We start from the raw sequence: 17,293 nt of genomic DNA, 5'->3' as shown, positions 1-17,293 counted from the left end.
ATTAGAATCAAGGTTTAGTTCCATTTATTATTTTTTTTCCCTTTTTTTCTTTTCGTTATCAAGACAAAAAAAAAAGAAACAAAAAAAAACCCCAAAAAAACAAGGGGTGAAGCCAGGGCTGGTCCTAGGAAACAAACGACAGGGATAGAAAGGGGAAGGAGGGACAGCAGACAGACAGGGGATGGGCGCTTCACATTACATCCACAAAGAACTCACTGGGGTTGCCCATGGCCATTCGGAAGGACTGTCTACTGGCTGTCAGTTCGGGGGGCACAGAGGCCAGGTCACGGCCCGGCGGCGCCCCAGGGGGCCCCATGGCTGACGGCGGTGGAGGCATCAGCAACATGGGGGGGCTGAAGAGAGGGGGCAGGCCGGGCGGGCCGTAGGACTGCTGGCTGTGGTGGCTGCGGATGCTGTGAGCCAGGGAGTGCTGGCTGCGCTGGCTGTGCTGGCTGGCCGGCACCGAGCGCTCGCTGGCCGCACGCTCACGCCGCATGCTGCTCCTCGTGGTGTGGTCCGACTCGCTCCCGCTGCCGCCTGACTTCGACTCCCCGGTCTTCTCTCTCTCCTTCCTCCTCTCGCTGCCACTGCGATTGGAACCGCTGCTCCGGCTCCCTGTGAAGCACATGAGGCAAGGTCAGGCGCCAGCTCGGACAAGTCAGGAAGAACCATGGATTCTCCTCCAGCCAAGGGAAGACTGCAGCACGCTCTGGCACAGCCAGGCCCCAGCACAGTCTGTGCTCTCAGGCTCCCTTCAGCAGCGAGTCCCACGACCCTTCTGAGGTGACTTCTACCCTGGCTTCCCCCACATAGGGCCTTGCCTAAGCAGCCTTCTCCTGCTGCTGCCCTGTACGGAACAGGACATCTGCCCACCTACAGGCATATTTTAGTCCTTTTCACTCACCTTCACTGTGCTGACTGCCTGCACTGCCCCCTCCGTAGCTGTAGCTTGGGTCAGGGAAGCCAGGATGGGGGTTGTATGGATGAGGCGGTGGATACTGATACGGGAAGGCCATAGGCCAGGGTGCGGCTCCTGGGTGGGGGAGCGGAGCCAAAGTGTCCTGATCAGAGGCACCACTGGAGCCGTCATGATCATGAAGAGACAGATTAGCCATGTCTGCAAGAAAGCAGAGAACAGGGGTTAATCCAAGCAGAAAAACAACTGTGTGTGGTGAAGCAGTTTTCTGTCCATTCTTGCTGACAGACAAGGACAGGATATGCAAAGAGACACAAGAAGCTGACACTCTCTCTGTTAGTCAATGCCACCATTTGGGCTTCCTGGCTGAACAACTGCCAAGCTGTGGGAGTCCAAGCTGCCACTCTAACACAGAGACCAGATTGGTGGGAAAGGACCACAGCTCACCCTCCCAATTCCTTCCCCCATCTTATCTGAGCAGAACCCAGTTGCCTGAGCACTAACCCCTTGCCAGCACTGAAATTCAGAGCCTGGAGACAGTCAGTAAAGACTAAGACTCTGCTATGACTGCCCAGGAGAAAAGATCACATAGTAGGTAACACTGTTACCTGCTGCTTCCAACTTCACTACCTCAGCAGCAGGACAAGGGAGCTGGGATATTCTTCATCACTCTATTAACAGAGGCTGTAGAACAAGGGGCCCAGCCTGATAGCAGTGGCTGTAGGTGTGTCCCCACGGTGTCAGCAGGGCTCTGCAGGACCACGACCCCTCCCATCCTCTCCCTCCCACCCACACCAAGAGCCATACTTCCACAGAGGTCCCCGAAGATGTAATAGCACTGCTCCGAGAAGGTGATCTTGTTGACGGTGTGTCGGATGTAGCCAGCCTTCAGCAGATTGCTGGCATATTTGCGGGACTCACGGCGGTCTGTAAAGCCCTCCACATGGTGATAGAGCCAATCTACCACATCCGAACCTGCCACCAAATACAGAGTTAAATTTGGCACGAGAGAGGAAGACAGCGGCCCTTAAGGCAGTGAGCCACACTGGAGCAAAGGCAAAGTGGGTCAAAAGGTTCAATTTGTGACTCTTGCCTAGCCAGCAGTTTGTTCATGGTGACAAAGATGCTGCCTTGGACATCTGCCTGAAAAGGGGCCACCCATTCCCCAGTCCCTGCCTCTGCTGCAGGCAGCACAGTCTCTTACCAATGAAGGCATTGGGGATGGTGATCTTCAGCCACATGCGGTCACGCACCTCGAGGCCTGACTCTGGTGAGGCCATGGCTTTGACAATGGTGGCCATGTCACTGTGGATGGACAGGTGAAAGTCATCGAGGCCTGTGGTGTGGATGAAGGAAGGTAGGCAAAGGTGAGAGAGAACAGAAGAGACAAGAGGGCCACATGGAAGCATCACACACGGGAGGAATGGGCCAGGGAACAATACATCGCAGACAGCCTCAGAGTACAAGCTGTGTAACCCCCCTTCCAGCCTTCCCATGTTATCCTTCACATGCCAGCAGTTTCTTCTTGGGCAAAGCCCAGGCAAGAGTCACAAACTTACAACAAACTCTTGGCTTGTTGCCTCACCCAAGCTCTCCAGACCCTTGCTTCAGGGCTCTACATATCAAATCATCCCAAATCTTCAGAAAGCAACCAAGAGGCTTGTGCACAGCAGGACCCTGCCCCACCACAAGGCTCTTTGCTCTCAGCTGCCTCCTCCTTCTGCTGTCTGGGAGGAGCTCTTAATTGCTCCAGGGTCATGCTGAATCTCTCTGGCTCCACATTCTCAGCAGCCAACCCCTGACTGATCTGAGCCTTTCCTCTACAACTGCCACAGCTCCTGATTGCAGCCAGGCTCCTCTACGCTCCTCACACGGAAGGCTTAAAAACATGATATTAATTCTCCCAGGCAGAACTTCCACTTATCAAAGTGCCAGCCCAGCGAGAGCTGCTGCCCTCCCAGTCCCTTGGCAGGGCAGCTCAGGCCCACCCCAGCTGTCCCCAGGCAGATGTATTGCTCCCTTCACAGCATAGTGAAGGTGAGGAGGCTGTGCAGCAGGTGCAGCACGGAGGCACAAGGACTTACGTTCAGTCTCTGGGATGGAGCTGGTGATGGAGGAGCTGGTGGAAGTGATTGTGCTCATGGATGGACTCATACCGTACGCTGGGTAGGTGCCAGTCATCGCTGCCGTGTGAGACACCCAGGCTGCCGGGTCAATGGGCCGGATGGGCTCACCTGCAATGAAGAAAGAATCACTCAGTAGTTGTAAGAAATTATCACCTCATCAAAAAAACCTCTGGGGAGGGACAGGGATTCAGCACAGCCCATTCCATCCCCAGTATTTGCCGGGACTCACCCGGATCGGAGCATGGAGAGTCTGGCCCAGCCCAGATCCGCTGGGGAGCAACTGGGAGAGAAAGAAGAGAGGGAGGGTCAGCAGGAGAGGTGCAGAGGGAGAGATCCCCCTATGGCTTAAGGGGGGGGTTTCTCTTTCCTCTGGCGCCCCAATCAAGTGACCTCCCTGCCCCAGTGAAACGCGTCCCCAGCGTGATGTGGGAAGAAGGGCTGGGCTTATGGGCATTTTTGTTTGGGAATAGGACATAGCAGCCTCCTAAAAGGAGAGCTGAAACCCCATCAAACCCCAATTCAGTGCCCCATGGAGTCACACACACAGGGGAGGAACAAGACAACAACCAAGTAAGTGCTTAAGGCAGGGCTCTCACATGAGCTGGGCACCAGCGCTAAGGGTGGGTCAGCTATCCACTTACTCCTGGGTAACGAGAAGCAGCCCCGCGGACTGGGGTCCCAGCACTTGGCCACTGTCAGGGTGATGGGCCTGCAATAAAAAGGTGAGAGTTAGAACCAGAGCACAGTTAACACCAACCCCTGCATGATGAGTGGATGCTGTGTGCCAGCTCTCTCCTGGGAGACAGGGAGAAGCTGCTAGTAAAGTAACTTCCTTTCCCTCCAGCTTTGGGTTTCCCTAGTGAGATGAACAAAATTATATGACCCTGCTGAGGGTTGCTGATGCCCCAAACAGAATCAGAGAATCACAGCAAAGTTTGTTTTGGAAAGGATCTTTAAAGGTCATCTAGTCCCATTGCTCTGCAATGATCAGTAACATGGCATCCTCACAAAGAAGGAGCACAGACCCCAATTCCCTGCAATTCCACTGGCTGCAATTCTTGCATTGGACATGAAAACCCAGGAATCAAAGTAACACCAAAACCCTAAGTTCTGAGCTTCTGCAGAGGCACTGGCAGAGGTGACTGGAAGATACAACTCACACACTCCAAGCACAAACTAAGCAGATGTCTCTGGATGGAAAGAACAACCCAAGTACTCACCCCGGCTTGTGCACGATCTCCCTCAGCACCCGCACAGCATCATCGTTGCTCATGTTCTCAAAGTTGATGTCATTTACCTACAAACAACACAAAGAGGTGAGTCCCAAGATGTGACCAGAGGCTGAGCACCCCACTCAGCTCAGCAGTGACTCAGCTTCCCTCTTCCAAGCACAGCTTCCTGGGTTTAGCCTGCCAAAGTTCTCAGGGAGGCTTCTGGGTCTTTTCTTACTGCTTTCCCAGGCCCAAAGATGGAGATATGTGGGTGTGAAGTACCTGCAAGAGCATGTCTCCTGGCTCGATTCTGCCATCAGCTGCCACAGCACCTCCCTTCATGATAGAGCCAATATAAATGCCTCCATCCCCACGCTCATTGCTCTGTCCCACAATAGAAATGCCCAGAAAGTTGTATTTCTCTGCAGGGATGGAAAGAGAAAGAAGTAAGTCACCCCAAAGCATCAAGCACAAGCAGACCTAACCTCAGTAAAACCACATCCTAATGGTGGTGACTTGCACCCCTGTCCCAGAGAAATGTCCTGGGACACAATTTCTACAAGAGAAGCCAATCTCCTACAGAACCCATGTCCTCACTCCTTCTTTGCTCACGCATTCTCTTTGCCCCCTCCCCAGTTTCCTCTCCATGACCCAGTCTCGCTCTGGAAGGACTGCAGGCTCCATGCACACCTCCCACTCACTCACCCATATTCAGCGTGACAGTGATGATGTTCAGGGACATGGTGGAGTCTGTGATGCTGCTGAAGGACGAGGACTGCAACGTAAGCAAAACATGAGATGTCCTCCTGTGCCTCAGTAACATTCCCAGCCCTAGCTTCCTCCACTTGTCCTTTCCTTCCTGCCCCTCCTTGTGGCACCACAGCCACCACCCACAGCTCCAGTCTTATGCTGAGAGCTTTGCAGAGCTAGAGAACAGCCATGGTCCTTACAACCTCTCTACAGCCAGGACAAAGCCTGTGGTCCCAGCTCTTGAGGCTACATTGGCTTGGAAAAGGTTCACAGTACTTTTTGAAGTCTCAGGACTTGGACACTCATCCGAAGCCATGCCCACAGCAAAAACAGCTGAATCCCTGTGAGCCCACCCTGACCTGCACTGCCCTCCCCAGGATACCCAGCCCCTCCCTGGGTACCCGCTCAATGCGTGGAGCCTTCTGTTTCCTCCGGCGTCGCTTGTGCCTCCTCATTAGACGGGAAGCACTGCTTTGCTCTGTTGAACTGCTAAACCTGCAGGCAAAAGCAGGAGTCAGCTCTTCTGCTGCCATAGTGGTGGCTCTGGCAGCAAGAGAGCTGTGGAAATGGCAAAGGGAATAGAGGGCTGCAGGGACAGAGGTCAGAACATGCATATGGGGGACAGACAATGGCAGAGGGGTCTGCTGGGTGAGATGGCAGCAGGTCTGAGCCCAAGACTATTGTGCCCTGCAAAGGGATCTCTCTATTCTGGGAGTCAGGGGGAAATTAGTGTTTCCCCAAGACCCAAGTGCTCCTACCTGCTGGTGGAGTCATCTTCATCTGAATCGAAGAAGCTGGTGGTCTCCAGCTCGCTGCTCATGAGTGTGGAGGAGCTCTCGTACCCACCCAGGTCTCGGCGCCGCTCTCCCTTCACTGTCCCATTCACCCTGGGTGCTGTGAAAAGACAAGGCTCAGTGGGCTTGAGACAAACCCTTCTCCTATGCAGGACTCATGGCAACCTCATCAGAACAAATCTGGTCATGAGTCAATCCCATCTAGTGCCAAATAACTCCCAGTCTACCCTGGGCTCAGATCCATCTCCTGTGGGATATCTCTTCTATCAAAACAGAATGGAAAGAAGCTGATGGGCCAAACAGTTAAACTTTTGGAAGACTTGCAGCTGTTTCTTTGGTAGAGCAAGAAGCAGCACAAGTGCCAAGGCTAAAGCTCACTCTTCTAAGAAGACAGAGACAAAACTGTCTCTGGCTCTTGGGGCTTCTACAGGAGATATCTCTGTTGACCCCAAGGGTTCAATACCAAGCTCTGATGTAACACAAGTGTTAGCTCCTACCTCCAATGTGAGGCTATGGCCCTTCTAAAAGTTATAGAATAGCCATTTTGAGCTGGGAAGGTTCTGCAGAGCAGAGAAAGCTGGCCCAAGCCTGGAGCTGGTGCTGCCAGGCATGCCCCAGCCATGCCTTTGCAGAGCTCTCACCATGTTACCAGCACTCACCATGCTCAGGCCCATCTGTCCGACGAGGTCGCTCCCTCTGTGATGACACCACTGAGTCTGTCTCTGTCTCATTGTCCAAGTTTTCCCGACTCCCCCCAGTGTTAGGGCTGTGATTAGATAAAAGCAAACAAATATGTTCAACACGGAACAACTTGACAAGGCTCCACCTCTGTCCTGACCAACACAAGGTTCCAGCCATCAGCTGTTTCCTTGAAGGACAGGAACAACCACAGCACACCTACAAGTACAGGACAAAGGACTGGGGATGCTGTGCTGGCTCTTTCCCTGCATTATTTTCAGCATGTCCTTGTTTGTTGAATAAAGCAGCTCCACTTGAAATTGTCTCCCAGCCTCACTCTCCTCCCCTCTGTCTGTCATCCCTGACAATTTGGGTAAGAGTGTCCCAGCCTAGCCTGGGATACTGTTCTGGATGACAGCAAATGCACCATGTGGCCCTTGGAAACCAGAATAGATGTCCATGTAACTTACTGGAAAGAAGGGGGCCTGGAGTCTCCAATTCCTCCTGTGCGCTCCATGGAGGGTGGCAGCTCTGTCTGGTTATCGGCACAGACCGAGCCAGCGTCTGAATGGGAACCCTCTGCAGACACCAGCTGGAGGGATGAGAGACAGAAAAGGAAACTGAGAAACCATTTATAAGAGTGGCCAAAGGAGCTGGCCCAAAGCCTGCCTGGTTCATGGCAGGGATCCTGGCCCAGGATCTCATTTCTGGCCGTTGAAACAGCAGATGCCCAGGAGCAGGTATGGAACAGGCCAAGCATGCAGCAGCATTGCCCCCCAAGGCCTTCTCAGACACTGGCTATTTGTGGCTCAGGAATTCCTGACCCAGCAGGGAAGCCTGGGTGGGTGACAGCTGTGCTTGGACTCTAACATCACCTGAACACCCACACCACACACTCAGGTAACCTTTAGCACACATCCTGCAGCAGGGACTGGATTTCCCCAGTTCTCACACTGGAAAAGACAGTTAGGAGGAATTCCTTTCCTCTGCTCTAGTAGACTCTACACTTCTGCCTTCAAGCTGTGGGACCCAGCAGGACTTGCACCTTCACAACCCTCAGAAGCTGGGTGTAACAGAGCTCAGGGCCAAGGCTTGCTTTGAAATAGACTCTTGAAACAGACTGGCTTCCATATGTACTTCACATACTTTCATGCTGTGTTCACCTTATTGGCTTGAGCACAACCTTCAGCCAATCTCTGGGATGCTCAATGGATTCCCCAGTGCAGAAATTCAAGAAAGGGTTAAACCTCTTTATACCAGCCATGCTGTGGGGCAGTCCAGGCACACCAACACACCAGCATTCTGGCTCTATAATAAACCATCAACCTCAGGGTGCAGGGAATGAGCTGGAGACTCTCCCAGGGACCATGGGCTCACCAGTGGAATGAAACAGAGGATAGCCCAAATGAGCTGCTCCCCAGTATTGCTCCCTGACCAGATTTGCACTCTCCCTTACTTTCAAGCGGTAATGAACAGGGCTAATCCCAACAGGGTCAAGCAAGAAAGCAACAAAAAGCCTCTTCCTTGACAGAAGCATTCAGGATCTCCAGAGCAGAGGTGACAGGGCCCAGAAAGGATCTAACAGAGGTGTGGGATATCCATTGTTGCTCAGAACAGACAAAATATGAAACATAGGCTGGAAAAAGGCTGATAGCTGCTGTCTAAACCATAATACCCAGTGTAAATTCAGAGGCAGCACTACTGCTTGCTGGTGAGGGAACCACATCTGCACGGAGCCAAGAGCAGATTCTAACTCAGATGATAGAAGCACAGCCCATTTATACAGGTCTTAAGTGCTTCCCAGCATCACTGATGAAAGAGCTGTGCCCTGCCCACCTTCAGGAACTGGGGAAACCCTCATAAGGGGGATATGGACCCCACAAGATCTTCATTAGCATAACAGATGAGAGGTCTAGTGCAAGAGATATTGGAAAAAAGGACAGGGATGTAGCTGGGGCAAGGAAGATAGGGCAGCCTTGAAAAAGCCGGAGCCAAGGCAGCAGACAGGGCAGAGAGCAGCCTCAGGTGTCAAAAGCTGCAGAGCCCGTCCCACAAGCCCCAGGACAAGCCCAACGGCTCCTGCTCTCACAATTGTCTAACCAGCTCATCTCACACTCAGGTCAGCTCCTCTCCATCCAGCAAGCCCTGGCACATGCCTGGCTCTGCTCCTGGCACCTTCCTGGTGCCTGGTTTTCCCAGGATACATCCCCCTCCCTAAGGGCCACATCCCTATTCTTGTAGCCATTGCCCTGGAGCGCAGGGCAGAAAAGATGCTTAAAGTGGCCAGCATTGCCTAGGGAAAAGTCTTATAACACTTTATGCTTGAAAATCTCAAGGCAACATCAAGCAAATAGATCTGGACAGAGGGAACTAGCCACAGGCAGCTGTCAAACAGCAGTGAGGAGAGTGGAGAGGGTGTTCCCAAGCAGGCAGGATTGATGCTATCTTCCTCTAACACTCCCAAGGCTGGGATTTCCTCCCAGGAAGGTTTTGATAACCATCCTGCACTTTTCCTGCCTCTTACACCGTCAGGAAATACACACTTGGAGTCGAGCCTCTTCTTTCCCTGTTGCTAAAATTAGTAGTGAGTTCCAAAAATAGCATCATCCCAGCCTGTCTGTCGGAAGCAGCAAAGCAAGTGCTCCCCTCTCAGCCCCCAGACCACCCATGGACTAGGAGACTCTCAGCAGTGGTAGTAAAAGGGATCATCAGGTGCACAAAGGCCCCTGGGGCTGCCATTACCCTTTATGCACAAGTGCTGGTAGTGATGCTCACTCTGGGCACAAGTTCCCTGCAAGGATCCAGCCCAGCAGAGCAGTGGCATGGTGGTCACACCAGACAGACCCACACCAGATCTGTGCCACTCACACACTGAACAACCAAAGAGTTCCTACAAGAAAAGCCAGCAGCTATATGGACACATGGAAAAAGCACACCAGATAAAAAAGGAGCACTGAAATGGCTTTAGAGACTTTGGGACTCCCCATAGAGCCGGTGAAAGCAAAAAGCAGCTGGAAAGGGTGGGGTGGTGGGACATCTTGGGGCAGATGCAGCAGCAGCGGGATGGATGCAGAGGAATGTGTGGTGGCCCAGAGCCGGACACAGGCTGATTTCCGAAGGGCCTGGAGCCTGGATAACCGCTAGAGGGAGGGCGGCAGGCGTCCGGCCCGGCTCTTTGTGCGGGAGCCCGGCACAGCCTTTCCTCCCTGCTCCCCGGGCTGGAATTCCAGCGGCAGCTGTGTCGGCAGTGGGTTGCCTGCCTGCCCCGTCCCTGTTTGGTGCAGGGATAGAAGCAGAATTAGTTGTGACCTGGCCTGATTTGCTGAGGATTTTTACTGTTAGGAGGCCTCTGGAAAAAGGCACTTGAGTCTTGGTGGAGATCCCCACACCCTCATCAGCACAAACTGCAGCTCAGCAGAGGGAACACTGGATGATGTGCTGTGGATACTCCCCCCCCACTAACAGAGTCCCCGTGGGGACAGAGGGAAGCAAGCGAGCAGGGAGCAGAACATGTGCATGGCATGGTACTGAGGGAAAAGCTTGTCCTGCAGCTGCCCAGGCAGTACCTTTAGTCTTCAGGGCAGTCAAATCCAGTCCTCTTCACCAGCACTAAAGTCACTTAAGCCTTCTGCACCAGAGCGAGACTTTCCTTGGAAAGCCGACCCTGCCATAGGGGCACAGGGGTTATGCTGTGGATAGGCCACGACCATCTCTGCTAGGCATCAGTCACCAGGAGCTCTTCACAGAGATATCCCACATCTTCCTTGGCACAGGGGACCCAGCATCACAGAGCCCTCATCTCCAGCTGAGGAACTGGAGTATGGGGATCCAGCTCATCAGCTTCATGAGCAGCCAGCACACCAACTGTACTGAGCACCCCCTGTGCCTTACTTGGCACTCCACATCCAAACGGTGTTTTTCAGAGAGGCACAAACAGGCTGAGACACACTGAAGCACGGGGCTTGCTTACCCATGACACCACCCGGCCGTTGAAGCAGGGAAGCTTGGCATTGTCATCCGAGATCTCTTCTTTCACCACCCTGCAGAGGGGAGAGGAGGCAGTCAGAGCTGGGTTCAGGACTTTAAAGGAAAAGGAGACTCCCACATTGGTATTTGCATACAACACCAGGCATCCTTGGGGATGGAGCAGGAGAGGACTGGCAGCTCTCTCCTGCTGCTAGGACACAGGTTCCTATGCCCACAGCCATGACTGGCAGCCTGAAGAGGAGCCAAAGACAGAAGAGCCTTTCTATGTGCATACAGCTGTTTCATCCCTCAGATCACTGATTCTAATCGGTAAAAGTAAAATTCAGGTGAATATCATAGACTCATAGAATCATTTAGGTTGAGAAGGACCTTTAAGATCATCAAGTCCAACCATTACCCAAGCACTACCAAGGCCACCACCAAACCATGTCCCCAAGTGCCACATCTACACAACTTCTAAATACCTTCAGGAGTGATGACTCCATCACTCCCCTAGGCAGCCTGTTTCAGTGCTCGACCCTTTTGGTGAAGAAATGTTCCAATCAAAACCTCCCCTGGCACAACTTGAGGCAACAGCTGCTCCTCACAGGACTTGTGCTCCAGACCCTTCCCCAGTTCTGTTGCCCTTTTCTAGACATGCTCCAGCACCTCAACGTCTGTCTTGTAAGGAGGGGCCCTAAACTGAGCACAGGGTTCAAGGTGTGACCTCACCAGTCCCAAGTACAGGGGACAGTCACTGTCCTGGTCCTGCTGTGCACACTACTGCTGACACAACCCACAATGCCACTGACTTTCTTGGCCACCTGAGCAGACACTGCCCCATGTTCACTCACTGTCAACCAGCACCAGGCAGCTTTCCAGGCTGCCTTCCCCCACCCTGCAGAGCTGTGTGAGGTTGTGACCCAGGTGCAGGACTGAGCACTTGGCTTGTCAAAACCTCATGCAACTGGCCCGTCAATCCAGACAGTCCAGATCTCTCTGCAGAGCTGTCCTACCCTCCAGCACATCAACACTCCCACCCAACTTAGTCATCTGTGAACTGAATGTGCCCTCAATCCTCATGACCAGATCACTGATAAAGATATTAAACAGGACTGGCCCCAGTACTGAGCCCTGGAGAACACCACTGTGAGTAGCCAATGGATGTATCTCCATTCCTGACAACCTCCTGAGCCCAAGCATCCAGTTTTCTACACAGAGAACAGTGCACTTGTCCAAGCCATGAACAGCCAGTTTCTCCGGGTGAATGCTGTGGGAAATAGTGTAAAAGGCTTTACTAATGCACAGGTAACAACCACAGCATTTCCTTCATCCACTAACTGTGCCACACTGCCACAGGAGATCAGGCAGGTCAAGCAGGACCTGCCTTTCCAAAACCCATGCCAGCTGGGTCTGATTGCCTGGCTGTTCTGTACATGCCCCATGATGGCACTCAAGATAATCTGTCCCATGACCTTCCCTGGCACTAAGGTAGGGCTGACAGGCATGTAATTCCCTTGGATTCTCTTTCTGGCCCTCCTTGTAGATGGGCATCATATTTGCCAACTTCCAGTCACCTGGGACCTCCCTGGTTGACCAGGACTGCTGGTAAATGACAGAGTGAATCAGTAAGCACTTCCACCAGCTCCCTCAGTATCATTGGGTGGATCCCATCTGACCCCGTAGACTTTTGTGTGTTTAAACAGGTTGCTGACCATTTCCTCTTGGATTACATGGGCTTCATTCAGCTCCCTGTCCCTGTCTCACAGCCCAGAGGGCTGGGCACCCTGGGAACAGCTGATCTTGCTATTAAAGACTGAGGCAAAGAAGACATTAAGTACCCCAGCCATTTCCTCACCTTTTGTCACTGTTTGCCCCCACATCCAATAAAGAATGGACATTCCCCTTAGCCCTTCTTTTGTTGCTGACATTATTTGTAAAAACATTTTAATTGTCTTTAACAGGAGTAGCCAGGCAATTTCCACTGGGCCTCTGGCCCTTCTAGCTCTTCCTGCAAAACCTCACAACATCCTTGTAGCACTCCTGAGTTGCCTCCCATTCTCAGAAAGGTAAAATATTTTTATTTTTTCCTGAGTTTGAGCCAAAGTTACCTGCTCAGTCAGGCCATTCTTCTTCCCCACTGGCTTGTCTTTCAAGCACATAGGGACGGCCTTCTCCTGCATCTTTCAGATTTCTTTCTTGAAGAATATCCAGCCTTCTTGGGCTCCTTTGCCCTTCAGGACTGCCTCTCAAGGGACTCTGTCAACCAAGTCCCTAATCAGGCCAAAGTCTGCCCTCTGCAAGCCCAAGGTGGCAGTTCTGCTGATCCTCCCCCTTACTTCTCTGAGAATCTAAAACTCTTGTCATGTTGTGGTTGGTGTGCACAAGGCAGCCTCCAGCCATCACATCACCCACCAGCTCTTCTCTGCTCACAAACAAGTCCAGTGCGTGCCTTCCCCAGCTGGCTCCCTCCCCACTGTATCATGAAGTTCTTCCACACACTCCAGCAACCTCCCAGACTGTTTCTACTGTACTGTATTTCCAGCAGACATATTTCCACCAGTTTGCTTTTTTTTCTAAAGAAATACATAATTTAAGCCTCTTTATGATGATCTGAAAGAATCACAAACAATGCCAGAGATTTCTAATAGATGAAAGTGAAATACATGAAACATGCTGCCTGCTAAATGATACTGCTGCTTTTTAATTACATGCATAATATTTCAACATCACTTCAAGCTTTATAGTTGTGCCATAATGTCATGTCCCTGCATTACACAAACAGCTTCATTATTATCAGCCTTCACAGTGAAAGAAGCACTAACTTTATTTTTTCCCCAGGAGATTAAAAAAAAAAATCAGTTTTCTTCAGAGAAAGAAAATTTATTTTTTTAATTATAAATATCACTGGACCTCTAAATACTTTTTCCACACATAATCTGTAATTCTGCAATCAAAACAACTTGCCAATTCTGAAGATTCAGTTACTACTATCTTTGAGAAATCAAATACCAAAATAGGCTTTAACAAGCTCATTTCCTTTTCTATCCAATGACAACATTTAAAGCACTCTTATTTAATACAAAGATATATTACAATTAGTTTGTGATAATATGTTCCCCCTTCCAACCTATATTTAAGGTAGCTTGACACATATTATGCCTAAAACATGAAGTAACTAGTTAGCGAATAAATTATGGGGGTAGGGAGAAAGTCCAACAAAAAAGAACCAAGTAAAGAATGTGAAACGAAGAGAAATTATGTATTAAAAGTAAGTAGATTATAAGTATCTAACACTACTCAGAAGTAGAATCCTATCAACAGCTCTGAAAGGTCCCCAAGCCAGTCCCCAACTCACGGGGAATCAAAGAGGATGCAAAGGTGGGGCATCGCCCCAGTGCCATCAGGTCGCAGCACACTGGGGCTTGGAGAAACAGGTGCTCCGGGCTCCTGGCTGTGCTCCCTGGTGTGCCAAGAGCCATCCCAGCTGTCCCTCAACACAGGACACAAGGCCTGCCAACACTCACAAGGCATCAGCAAAAGGCAAATGAACAGTGCTAGAAGCCTAGACCTGGGGAGCAAGCCCGCTCCACCCTGCCAGCCCCACTGGTTGCACCGGTGTCACACATGCTCAGCAAAGGGCGTCCCACGGGGTGAAAGGCAGCGTGTCGCCAGGCCTTTGCTGGCAGCTGGCACTCACAGTCCCTGACAAACTGGAGAGCCAGCAAAGAGACTGTACAAAGGCAACCCATCCCCAGAAGGCACAGATGAGGAGGTCATGGTTTGAGCAGTCTAATCCACTCCCAGATGTGTGTTAATTCCTCTTGCACAGATGGAGAAGCAGGAAAAGCAGGAAAGGAGCAGTGACGATGGATTAAAACCCTGATAGCTTAATACTCCTTCAGCATGTTCTGTGCCAGCCTCTGCCCAAAGCCCCTGCAGCCCAGATGAATGTAAAATACAGGCAGTCCTCTTGGGACCCACCCTCTTCGGTGCCCAGACCAGCCCTTTCCGATGCAAGCAAGTTATTCTCACTTCCAAGTGCACACACACGTGCACCCTGCCCTGGCTGCACTAGCATCCATTCATACTGTCGCCAGCAGCCTGGACTGCAGCCAGTTCCTAGAGAGTACTTCAGGCAGAGCCAATTTTCAGTGCTACATGCCGCCTGCTCAGGGACACAGAGCCCTGCCTGTGGGTGAAGGGACAAGGTGATATATTTGCTGGGTTAAGGTGACCAACTGCTCAGCACAAGTCAACTATTCCACTTTCAGTGGGGACAGAGGAAACCAACCCCAAGACCCGCCCATTCAGCCTCAGCTGCAATGCCTGATGGAGAACAAGCTCCCTCTGTCCTAAGAGCTGGTCCCTCCTCACTCTCATTACCCTGCGGCTGCCCCAGACATCCCAGGGGTCAGCTCCACCCCGGAGGAGTTTTCTCCCTCCTTCCCCAGCCACTACATTATTTATCACTATTTATCACCCAGATGCCAGAGCACAATGGATTATATATTTAGACTACAGAGCAAAAACTGATAGTGCTAGAGTCAGGCACATGCCGAGCAGGAATATCTCTGCAGGAATATCTCTGCAGCGCTGCTCACATCTGTCACCCGTCACACCATCCCAGCTATTCATGCCCTGCATTCCTTTCCAGCCTCAGCCTGAACTGCAGCCTTCCTCCTCCATTCCTTTCCAGCCTCAGCCTAGCTGCAGCCTTCCTCCTCCCACCTCTCACCACTCTTCCAGTCACACTTCTTGCACGGACACGACCACAGGTTCACACGTCAGAAGCCACCGAGCGAGCAGCCTCTGGGGGAGCTGTGAGCAGTGCCACGTTTCTGCTCCGCGCTGGAATGGGGAGGCAGCCATGAGATGAAACTGTCCCGCGGATGTGCTGGCAGGGAAAGCCATCCTCTGAATGTGCTGTGAACAGCCCCCAGCTGATGGGGTCTGAGCCCGGGATTCCTGAAAGAGCAGACCCAGAAAGAGTTCAGGCTCTCTGGTTCTCACCAAGCCTTTCCTTTTCCCAGAGCCCAGGGAAAACATCTGCCTAATGTTGATTACAGAGGGACTGCTTTGAGTTTACTGTCAGGTTTTGAATGTTCCAGTGTCCTGCTGGGGGCTGGGTACAAGCGGGCTAAGAACAGTGGCCAGGAAAAAATCCTTTCATGTGGAAGCAACATGTCCAGGCCAGTGTGAGTCCAGGACCCTCACTCCTGCTGCCCCTGCCCAGAGAACTGCCCTGCAGTCGGGCACTCACCAGCCCCCTTCCCATCCTGGTGCCAGCAGACATGCCACATGCCGAGGCCAAGCTGCAGCTCAGCGCCTGGCACGCAGGCCCAGCGCTCCCCGGCACTCATCTGCCTTGAATTTTCCAACAAAGAGACCTGCGGGAGGGAGGAAGGAGGGAGGGTTACAGGGGAGGCAGGCCGAGTGGGCGGATGATTCCACCGCCATCCCCAGTGACACGGGGCCAAGCCGGGGGGAGGAGGAGGAGGAAGAAGAGGAGGAGGGGATGAGGCTCTGGCTGCTCAGGAGCCCGGCTGGGGTGTGCGGAGGGGGCTGCCAGGGCTGACACAAGCAGCACATCTGCTCCCATGCAGCTGGGGGAGGGGAAGGGACAACCCGGCAGCAGGGAGGGAAGCAAAGGAAATCCAGCTCCAACCCTGGCTCCATCCCTAACCTCCCACCAGCTCCTCCTTTGGAACCAGCAGACCCTCTCCCCACCGTCTGGGAAGGTGCCATGCTCCCAGTTTCCCTCCCGCTGCCTTGCCGGTGGGAGCAGCTAGCAGCCTGGAACATGGATGCAGAGGCGGGTGAGGGACAGGCAGGCAGACGCTGCCTTCTCCGGGGAGTTCCAGCCTGGCTCAGGAAATTAGAGGGTATTTTATATCATAGAGTCATGTCCTAGGAATGAAGGGAAGGTGGGGAACAAGAGAGTGTGCACAGGAGAGAGAGGAGGCCATAAACCCCAAGCTGCTGAGACGGCTGCACCGTGTCAGAGCCCGGCTGCGCACACATCGCCAGCGCAGCTGCTCTGCTCCAGCCTCCTCGTTTCCCCTCGGTGGCCTCCAGCCTGGCTGAGGCTGTGGATACAAGCGAGTTTCTAGCTTCAGCCAGCTCTGGTCTCTCCTGAGCAGCATCCGCTAGCCACAGCGAGGTCCCTGCGAAGAACTCTGATGGAGTAATACAAGCCCAGCAAGAGAAGAAATCCAAGAGGCACGGACAAAGGCTTCCACAGGATTTGAACCTCAGATTTGGAGGCAGGCTTGGAGCTCAGCAGCAATTACTGCTTGTTTCTGGCAGTCCTGTCCTCCAACTTGCCTGTCTAAGGGCTTGCAGTGGGGAGGATACTAGAGAGAAGAAATCACAGACATGGTGACAAACACAAAAGCTGGATCTGGCATCAGAGGAGTCAGTACCAAGAAGGGAGGTAGGGTTGGGGACCTCTCAAGCATGTTGGAAAGCTTGATGGCCAGGATGAAAAAACAGGGGACATACAAAGACTGAGAAGACAACTGAGCAATGTTAGTAGAGCAGATGAAAGAAGTAAGATGTCTGCTATATTGTTAAGAGGAAAAACCTTTACAGAGCAGCCACGTTCTTTCCAACAGTGCAAAGCCCAGAAATTAAATTATAAACAATCCTCTCTTACAACATTCCAGAAGTGCACAATTAGGTTGGTCATTCCTGTAACCTTAACAGTCCCCATCTCCTACAGTTCACAAAGAAAGGAAAAAAAAAAAAAAAAAAAACCAAACAAAAAAACCATCAGGAAACACTTCTACCCAACAGCAAAAGCTTCAGGGATTTACACACTAGAAATGTGATCTCATTTTCAAGACCTCT

General features: G+C 52.1%; 1 protein-coding gene across 12 annotated transcripts in view; it reads right to left on the bottom strand.

Moving 5' to 3' along the window:
* The window catches only part of DVL3 (dishevelled segment polarity protein 3), a 32,461-nt gene that overhangs the window by 423 nt on the left and 14,745 nt on the right, over positions 1 to 17,293 (bottom strand). The window contains exons 2-16 of one of the 12 annotated variants that reach the window (XM_030280620.4): positions 10,446 to 10,515; positions 6,946 to 7,067; positions 6,457 to 6,563; positions 5,762 to 5,897; positions 5,405 to 5,498; positions 4,959 to 5,028; positions 4,536 to 4,675; positions 4,263 to 4,339; positions 3,639 to 3,751; positions 3,272 to 3,322; positions 3,001 to 3,150; positions 2,121 to 2,252; positions 1,724 to 1,891; positions 905 to 1,117; positions 217 to 615 (exon numbers count right to left, since the gene is read on the bottom strand). In XM_030280620.4, the coding sequence (XP_030136480.1) occupies positions 217 to 615; positions 905 to 1,117; positions 1,724 to 1,891; positions 2,121 to 2,252; positions 3,001 to 3,150; positions 3,272 to 3,322; positions 3,639 to 3,751; positions 4,263 to 4,339; positions 4,536 to 4,675; positions 4,959 to 5,028; positions 5,405 to 5,498; positions 5,762 to 5,897; positions 6,457 to 6,563; positions 6,946 to 7,067; positions 10,446 to 10,515 (2,042 nt within the window). Of the gene's footprint in view, positions 1 to 7; positions 616 to 904; positions 1,118 to 1,723; positions 1,892 to 2,120; positions 2,253 to 3,000; positions 3,151 to 3,271; positions 3,323 to 3,638; positions 3,752 to 4,262; positions 4,340 to 4,535; positions 4,676 to 4,958; positions 5,029 to 5,404; positions 5,499 to 5,761; positions 5,898 to 6,456; positions 6,564 to 6,945; positions 7,068 to 10,445; positions 10,516 to 17,293 lie in introns of those variants that run through there. The other 11 variants (XM_072933572.1, XM_072933573.1, XM_030280621.4 and 8 more) reach the window with 11 other exon arrangements.

The sequence above is a fragment of the Taeniopygia guttata genome, chromosome 9 (assembly GCF_048771995.1).
Source record: "Taeniopygia guttata chromosome 9, bTaeGut7.mat, whole genome shotgun sequence".
Lineage (NCBI taxonomy): Eukaryota > Metazoa > Chordata > Aves > Passeriformes > Estrildidae > Taeniopygia > Taeniopygia guttata.
The sequence above is the reverse complement of the archived record's forward strand: the minus strand, read 5'-3'. Positions and strand labels throughout refer to the sequence as shown.